Consider the following 9730-nt stretch of genomic DNA (forward strand, 5'->3'; position numbering starts at 1 on the left):
TCAACTCACCCTGCAAACATAAAATAATATCATCTGTTAGCCACAAAAAAATCATAAAACCATTACCAAATCCTCTAAGCTAGAGTTTTGGATCCATAGTTCACAAGTTAGCTAGAGGGAGAGTGAGTAGAGAAAGGAGAAGATGTAGAAAGATATACTTTGAGCAGTCAATGGAGGGGCTGATCTTGTAGGGAAGGTTAACACCACATTTGCGAGGAAGCTCAGCAGCATAAGTGGTGTTGATTCCGGGAACGGTAGCGTAGGCTTCCTTGAGACACTTACAAGCAGCCTGACGGTCAGGAGTGGTCTTAGCTACAGAGTTGAGTGTTCGCACAGCATTGCAGCAATTCTCGGGCACAGTTCCACCAGAAACCAAAAAAGTGAAGCACGGAGCCAACTGGGGAAGCATTTGCATGCATGATATGGCATTTTCAACACATGGTGCAGCCACAACCATGTAGGCCAGGACAAGGCACACAACCTTCATAACACCAGAGATTGCCATAGCTACGCACACTTACTTGCTCTTTAACACTTCCTTTCTTGCCTTAATGCAATGACTGGCTCATCATCTCTGTATCTGTTTATATAGAGAAAGGTAGAATGGAGAGTTCAGGACTAAGGTGCGTGTGGGTCGCCTCGTCCAATATGGAAGATAGAAAGTAGTTGAGATAGCTTACATCTATTCCTTTTTCTGGATTGGATTATTTCTAAAATTGGAAAGCTTGAATGCCCTTTCTGATTAACTCATTTTAGCAGATTGCCTTCAGCATAGACAAATTATAAGGGAAGCATAAACATTTTGAAAAGCCTGCTCACTTTCACGTATACATGCTTATAATAATATAAAGGGTCAAAGCCCTAATGAGATCTTGTCTAATCTCTTACATGAGTTATAATAAATTGGAAAAATTACATAAAGAACTCTATCTTCCTAACCAATTATATCTATAATTCTTTGAAAAAAATCAATTACAAATGTCACCCTATTGTTAAGAATTGAAAGCCATAAATGGATAGCTCTTTGAAGCACTAACGAGCCATTTGCAGTTAATTTTTTTTAGGGATAGTAAATGTAATTGATTACAATACAAGAGATCTATATGTAATTTTTTTCTATTAAATTTGATAACTTGATAAGAACCCCAATTTCCTTAATCAAACTTTGCTTATTTAGTTTCACAAAAAGTGGCTCCAGATCTTCCCCTTTGAAGGGTGGAAGCCCAAAGAGGCAACCTATGGCTGATAGGCTATTTACACGTTATATCAATTGGATCTCCATCGAAACTCCTTGGTGAATTATCCTTCAAGGCGAGGAGCTGAACCCCAAAAAACTCATTCTCGGTTTAAAGTGATGACCTCTAAAACGAAAGTGAAAGTGATGACCACTAAAACGAAAGTGCAAGATGTCATTAAGCTTTTTACCAACAAAATAAAAGATATTTAAGAGTGTAAGAAAATCAATAAAATCACTTTCAGTTTGGTAACCATAAAGACCACTTCAATGTTGCCATTTTAACTCGACCTAGAAGTGCTATGCTAGCCTTTCTTTTATGGTAGAAGCTATGCTAGCCTTTCTAGCTTCACCTAATCATACTATCATAATACTTGCTAGATGTCATTGCTCGTGCATGAATATGAGAGAGAGAGGTCAGTGTGACCTACGTTCAAGGGATAATAGTTGTTCTTTACTATTATATCTCTAAATTACATGATTACATATTTATAAATATGAGAGTCCTTATTCACCACTAGTCTTGGACTCTCACACTCTAGAGTTCTATTTACACAAGGTCGTTGTCAGGATTATACATAATCCTGATCTATTGGGTATTTGAGATGAAGTATAATTCGATCTGAGTATTTATTAGTTGTTAAGATGATACAGCCTTTTGAGGTGTTTGAGATATAGTGGGGTCACATGCATCTTGTTTGATTTGGCTAGCACTGTAAGGAGACTTCCAAATTTAGTTAGGCTTGTAGAGAGTCTTTCAAAAATACCCTTAATTGGTTGAGGTGAAGTGGCAGTTAAGGCAACTATTGTTTCTTTTTATAATTTTATATGTATTGCCAAAATATCCTTAACACTACTATTATATAAGTATGAACTCAAAGGATATGGCTATATTTTCGTTTCCTTAAATACCCTTATTTGTTCAAACAATTAGATATAATAAAGAGCAAATTGCATTGGCACCCCAAAATGGAGGCTTTAAAGCATTGACACCCCCATTTTATGTTTAAAAAGCACATAGACCCCAAAATTGAATTTTCATTGGATATATTTGTCTAATTTATCACGAAAATCTTTTAGCACTGTTTATTATAAGGATATCTTTAGAAATAAATAGTGATTTAACTGTTTTCAGTGATAAATTTGACAAATATATTCAATAAAAAACCAATTTTGAGGTTTCTATGCTTTTTAAACATAAAGTGGAATGTCAGTGTTTTAAGACTTCCATTTTGAGGTGACAGTGCAATTTGCTCTATAATAAATGACACCCAAAATTGTAATTTTCATTGTTAAATATAATAATAATTGTTTGCATTCCAAAACCGAAATCCCATTATAGATTCTTTTATTGGAAAAATGCAATAAATAATTCCCCAAATTTCCTTATTGATAATTTTCATTGTTAGATATAATAATAATTATTTGCATTTCCAAAACCAAAATCTCATTATTGACTCTTCTTTAGAAAGATGCAATAAATGATGCCCATATTCCTTATTGGTATTCCCCTTCCCAATCATATTTGATAATTCTTTATCCATTGGGTTTGTAACGGTCTTTTTCATTTGAAAATTTTATTAATAAAGAAAAATATATATTTTTATATAATAATAATAATAATAATTGTTTTTATTTATAAAATCAAAATCTCATTATTGACTATTTTATTAGAAAGATGCAATAAACGATGGCCAAACCAATGAAGATTGATTACCCTTTGAATTCTATGATATTCAATAAATTCACCGCAAAAAATATTCCTTCAAAAAAATAACAAATAATACATCCACAACCAAAATCTTCCAATTTCCTTATTTGTTTGTTCCCTATTTTCTTTAAAAAATCTTTAATATTCAAATTTGTTATGAGATATTCTTTAATCACAATTTACAAGTAAGGTACTCAATTACTTATTTTTATCGCTCTAATCTTGGACAACAAAGTGGTGGAGACCTGATTCAAATATAACTGTAGAAATTCCACCAATTCTTTAATAACGATTGAGATCCCATTAAGCTTAAGAAAACTCTTCCTCTTCTTCACCATGGAAGGCAAATACCTGGCGCCAGAATACTCTCCCAGCTGCTTCATTTTTGTTCTTCTACTTCTTGTTCCAAACTCATTGTTGAAGATTGATTTTGTAAGATTGTTAACTTTGCAACTGCTCAGTCTTTTTTCTTTGTCTATGGAATCATTTTATGTCCTTACTTTCAAGTATCAATCACTCTCTTAGTTATTTGTATGATTTTTTGTCTGCTAGGTTGATTTCAAAAATCAAAAGAGATGAATGAAGTTAGTGAATAACTAGTGAAGTAATCAACCGAATCTGCATTCCCATTGAATCTACCATTTATCTCATTTTGTTTTTGGGATAGAACACTCATCCAATGTACAGTGCTTGAAACCTTTGATTTTTAGCTTTATGTACCATGTTTTATATTGGATTAATTGATAGCTTAGATAGAAGATCATCAAGGAAAAATAAAGAGAAATTAAAAAATATATAATTTCAAATTAAAATATAATTAATTTTAAAGAAGCAAAAAATACCTTATGCATATGCACAACAATATTTACTAGTATTACAAAATTAGATCTTATAGAGACTTATATAACCAAAAAAAAATCTTATAAAGTTTTTACAACAAAATAACACATCTTTTTAGAGTGTAAGCAAATCAATTAAAGTCATTTTTCTTTTAATAACGATAAATATGCAATAGCTGTGCTAGCCTTTTTGGTTTCTTCTAAGAATGTACAGAAGTTAGATCTTTACTGTGAAGCTTTTACCAACAAAAATAAGATTTTTTTTTTTTATATATAATCTCATATTCATTCAGACCAGCTTTTAATTTTATATTTTTATTGAAATAGAAGATTACTTTGTCTTTTCTGATTTCTCCTCAAATATATATAAAGAATTTATATATTTCATAAATCTGAAATGATAAGTCCATGGTTTTAAGACATGGTATTGAAATGGTCATCTGTAATGTGATAACTTGATACAACATCATATCGTATTGGCTAGGATCGGCAGAATTAGGCAAGTTTATCTTTAGTTTCCTTTAAAAACTAAATATTTTGATCAATATTATTAGGTCATTATTCTCCAATGGTGTCTAAAGATGATAAAGATGAAAGTCACTTTTTTTTTGGTGACATAAAGATGAAAGTTCACTTATAAAGGACATAAGATGATTTGCTTTCCGATCATTTTCAATCTTATAAATCTTTTACAACAAAACAACACATCTTTTTTTTTGAGTGCAAGCAAATCAATTAAAGTCACTTTTCTTTTAGTAACAATAAAGGCCCACTTCGAGATTGCCATTTTAATTCAGTATACAATAGTTATGCTAACCATAGATGAATTATTATTAACTACATAAATGTAGATTGAGCTCTTTTGCGGAATCTGCAGCTAAGGATCAGACTTCCTCCCCAATTGAGAAGTGACCTGAACATATTCAACATGAGTTACAGTGAAGTTAGGTGTATTTAGGACAATTATTGTTGTAGAGCTAAGTATAATTGTTCCATTGAGTGGATATATATTTTTCAATTATTGACAAACCCTGAGCCTTTTATTTCAAAAAAAAAAACTCTTGTGACTTTGGTTGTCTGATTAGCATGTTGGATGGGACCAAAGCATTGATGGGTGATTGTGACTTTGGTTATCTGATCAGCATGTTGCATTGGACCAAAGCATTCATGGGGATCATCAATTGAGTATCAAAATCCTTAGTAAATCATTCAAAATTCAAAATTGAAATGAGTTGATGCCCTAGTTAGAACCATTGGATTCCAAAAAGATGTAACAGTCAGATTCACCTCCCCTATTTAACTGTTACAGGAAAGTATTTGAGTTAATTCGGTGGTTCAATCTGAACCGTTACATCGAATGCGAGAATCCAAATAACACATTCTATAACGTGCAAATCAAATCATCTTGTTCTTTGACAATTTTCCATCCCCAGTGCTCCAATCTTAGTTTGAAAAATTAGCTTTATCTGCGGTGCGGAATCAGATAATGGAACTCCAAACTGTGGTTGTAAGTGTTTCTAGTTTTAATGAATATCTTTTTCTTATTTAAAATGAAAAATCATCTTGTTCTATATCCGATATTCCGATATAAAACCCTACAACAACCAATAACACTATTAAATAGTTCTTATTTTGGTAGATACCTGTAAAGGTTGCATCTAATGCATGTCTCTATAGAAGCCCCATCAGGGCGGAAGGCTTAAATGATGCGCATCATTAAATATGCAACTTTTGAGACGGATGTTCAGAGTCGAAATTTCGATTTCAATTGTTGACAGCACAGTAATGCACATTAACCTTCAGAGTTTGTATCACGGTGATAGAGATACTTGGGAACCTTCTACTATTAGTGTTAACTCCTCGACCTTTTTTCTGAATTTGTAACCTAAAACTCCTTGACAGTTTGGAGACTTAAAAGAGAGTGAGAACAGTAGAATCAGTAGGCTACAGTTTTCTTTCTTTCCAGGCTTATTCTTTTGTTAACCTTTCGGCTTCATTTTGAGTTATTAAACCAGAAAAGAAAATGATTCAGCTTCTGTGTCTGTTCAGGAGAATGGGCACTGAAAGATAATTTCGACTGTTAAAAAAACAAGTGGTCGAGATTTCAATTTCCTGACACACATTTAATGCACATGACCGAAGCAAAATGCACCGTAGACCCTCTTCTGCATTATTGCAAAACTGGAGAAAGAAGCAAGAATAGGCCCACCCACCATTTCAAGTAACTGTGACAAAAAGCCTATTGAAGCAGATGCACGGATGATAGATTTTCAATCCAGGAATCGCTTCTTTTAGGAGAAAATAATGCATGAGAACGTTGGAGGTGGCCATGTGTTATCTGTTGCCCAAAATAAGGGAATCTGATGTTTGTAGTAGTGTTATTGAGGTCTAGCCTCTTAATTAATATAAAGCAAAGTTAACTGTATCTGAGAAAACGAGTAGAAGGAAAAATGAGTTCTCAATAAGGAGCAGAGCTCATATTTATTTCATGTAATAGCCATCATAAGGAGATCTACATCCAAACTAGAGCCATACATATATAGATATTACTATTGAAAAGTAGAAAAGACTTTGAAACTGCTCTCTGCTGCCACTAATGTGGATTTGCATAATCTAACAAACTTTATTTATATCTGTCGCTAGGCAACAAATCACTTCACCTAACCCTGCAAAAAGGACAAGAATTCATTTATTAGTTACAGAAAAATCATAAAACTATTAACAAAACCACTAAGTAAGAGTTTTAGATCTTAAGATTTCACAAATTAGCTACTAAAGGAAGAGTATATACGTGGAGCAATCAATGGTAGGGCTGATCTTGTAGGGAAGGTTGACACCACATTTTCCAGGAAGTCCAGCAGCATTGTTGGCGTTGATGCCAGAAAAGGACTTGTAGGCATTCTTCAGACACCCACAAGCAGTTTGACGGTCAGGAGTGGATTTAGCAGCAGAGTTGAGTGTTCTCACAGAACTGCAGCAATTTGCAGGCACGGCACCACCACCGCGTAGATAGTTGAGGCAAGGAGCCAACTGAGAAACAACTTGCCCGCATGTAATGGCGGCATTTGCAGCATGTGGTGCAGTCACAACCATGCAAGCCAGAACAAGGCACACAACCTTCATAACTCCAGAGATTGCCATAGCTACACACTTACTAACACTCTCTCACTCTTGCTTCTTAGTCTCTTGCTGGAAAATACTGTGAGAAACCCTTCACTATGTGTTGGTTTATATAGAGAAGAGTAGAGAGAGAGAGAGAGAGAGAGAGAGAGAGTTAAGGACCAAGGTCGGTGCGGGTCTTCTCCCATCTGACATGGAAGATAGAAAGTAGTTGGGATAATTAAATGCTTTTCAATGCACTTGTGATTTTGCTCCTTGGCTTATCTCTAAAGTTGGCAAACTTGAATCAGTCTTTCTGATTAACCGTCTTTCATGGATTTACTCCACCAAATTCACTGTGGACAAGACAAAAACGTTAGGCAAGGGACACCTTCACACACATGACACATGCACCCTAGCAAAAAGGGGAACATGCATGAAGATCTACTGGAACAAATAAGTGAAGGCGCCTAACTAAATCCTTTCTAGTTTCTCTATTTTGGTAGGATCTTTATCAGTTTTTTGCATCAGTTCTTACATGTGTGGACCTTCACATAATAAATGTATGTTAATATAAGATTAGGTATTTTATCGAATCAGACTACAAAATTTGATAAAGTTGCTAATCTAGATCATATCCTATCTACTAGATATATCATTCATGGTTTGAGGCTTGGAAAATGTTTGTTTCCTAACTTTCTGAATATCAAAGTGTTAAAGTTTGGGGTTTTAGCACAAAGTTGCTTAAACCCTGAGTATCTAATTTTGAATATACAACTTTCAGTTAGTATTTATAAAACATCATTAGGTTCTACAGTTAGTTAGACTCTCTATACTAACGTCTCTATACTAGAATATATAATAGATAACTCAAGCACTTAAAGGACGACTTCAATACCTCAACAAACAAAAGTACCACATAAGATTCAAATTTTGTATGCACATCAAACACCCATGTGTGAAGTCGCCATCACAGTTGCTGCCTCGGTGACTGAGAAAATGGGAACTGTAAATTATCAGTGTGAACTCCTTGACTTAATAGAGAACTGAGAGAAAGAGAGAAAACGACAGTAGAACACAATTACTTGGGTTCTTTTTATCTTTTCTTTCCCGAAAGGGTTTCTTCAGAACCGTTGATTACATGGGAAAATGATTTTTTAAGCCTCTGGGTCTGTTCCAGAGAATGGCCTATGGGACCTCTTCTGCACTGTTACAGACAGTGGGAAAGAAAAAGCAAGGAAAGGCCATACTCTTCCTTTGGGGGCGAAAAACAAGAGAGACTTTAGAGTTCAATTCACCTGTAGAGGCACATGCAGAGATGAAGGATTTCAACTTGAAGTTTTGAGTCTTTTGAGAGAAGATTAAATGCATGAGATAGGTGGAGGGTTTAGGCATTGATGAACATGTAGCAAGGAGAGAGTGAGTGTCATTTTAAAAGGGGGTTGTTCGGTGAAGCCTAATAAAAGGGCGGGCTCTGTGTCGGCATGCACTAGTTGGCATTGCAGGACATGGACATGGAGGAGGTTTGTTCGGGAGAGGAAAATGAGCCGTGCCACGACAGACATTACTATACGGTGCGGCGCCTAACCGTTTTAAAATTTCGAACGTCACTGTCCTGATTTATTGGTTTGTTTGGTTGCATGCATTAATAGTTTTGTCGAGTTATTAAATTTGTGTTTTCTAGAATGGTTAATTGCGTGGGGCTGTTTGGTTACCTGGAGAGGAGATTTCAAAATCCTATAGATTTCAAATCTATGGAGTCATCTTTCATAAAATTAACTGTTTGGTTAACCTAAACCCTTGGAATGAAATTTATAAATTCATTCTTTAAAAAACATATATGAAGTCATGGTTCAAATGTTTAACGTTTTTATAGTGGAAGTGAAATTTCTGAATTTTACCTCATACCCATTAATCTATAGATTCACGTTTTTTGGGTAAAAAAATAAATTCCTAGATTTCATAAATCTAGAGATTTACACAACCAAATCTTTGGATTCATGTAACCAAACAAGTCCTAATAAGAAACTAAACTTGGCAAAAGGCAACACACTTTTGTTGTCCAGTCAATGAGCACATATTGAAAATTTTGAAATCCACAGGGTTATTTTGGGACTGTAGGTGAATTTTGGATTCTCTCCACCCACCCTGTCTATACATTTATATATCTACATTTACGTGAGTGTGAAACTTATACTATCTTATTCCGACAATAACAGACCATGTGAATGTGAATTCTACACTCTTGTAACTGTAAGTATATGATTGTATAAGCAGGTTGGATGGAGAGGATTTGCACTTAGTCCAAAAGGGATGCAAGAATATGAATGCAATTGCCAATGGTAGGATAGTCAAGCGGTTAACAACCCAACCTCCCATGGAGAGGTCTTGGGTTTGCATCCATCCGACGGCACATATATTAGTAAGATCCCCCCATAATATCAACTCGCCAGCTCCAAAAAAAAAAAAAATAATGCATTCCTTTCGAAAGAGAGTGAGGAAAATCCAAACAAGGAAGATATTTCTTTCTAACTTGTATCTCAAAATAAGGAAAATAAGCATAATTTTAATTTGTTGGTATTTTCATTTGTCTTTCTTCTTTTTTATTTTTTTTTACCGTTGTTTGCCGACATACTATCCAAAGGATTCCACATTTCCACCACACACAAATATGTATAGCTCTCAGATCATGATATTCAATAATTGTGATATTTTCCCTTTTTGCGGTCACAATCGTTACATCTGGAAAATGTCACATATGGCGCGCCCAAAACCACACGAAAGATACTGACCCATATGATGACAAACAAAGACTAGCTTTATTGTTGTGATCTAATTTTTTGTACC

General features: G+C 34.5%; 1 protein-coding gene and 1 pseudogene across 1 annotated transcript; both read right to left on the minus strand.

Moving 5' to 3' along the window:
- Nucleotides 1-505, minus strand: LOC149008043 (non-specific lipid-transfer protein pseudogene; annotated as a pseudogene).
- A 5734-nt stretch (nt 506-6239) lies between these two features.
- LOC149008044 (non-specific lipid-transfer protein-like) lies at nt 6240-6996 on the minus strand. Its single transcript, XM_089166926.1, has 2 exons — nt 6576-6996; nt 6240-6450 (listed from the first exon to the last, which is right to left on the minus strand). The coding sequence occupies exons 1-2, from the start codon at nt 6923-6925 to the stop codon at nt 6441-6443; spliced, it is 360 nt and encodes a 119-aa protein (XP_089023052.1). The 5' UTR covers nt 6926-6996; the 3' UTR covers nt 6240-6440.
- Between the last annotated feature and the right edge of the window lie 2734 nt (nt 6997-9730).

The sequence above is a fragment of the Hakea prostrata genome, chromosome 8 (assembly GCF_041222555.1).
Source record: "Hakea prostrata isolate BN-2017 chromosome 8, UWA_Hpros_2, whole genome shotgun sequence".
NCBI lineage: Eukaryota > Viridiplantae > Streptophyta > Magnoliopsida > Proteales > Proteaceae > Hakea > Hakea prostrata.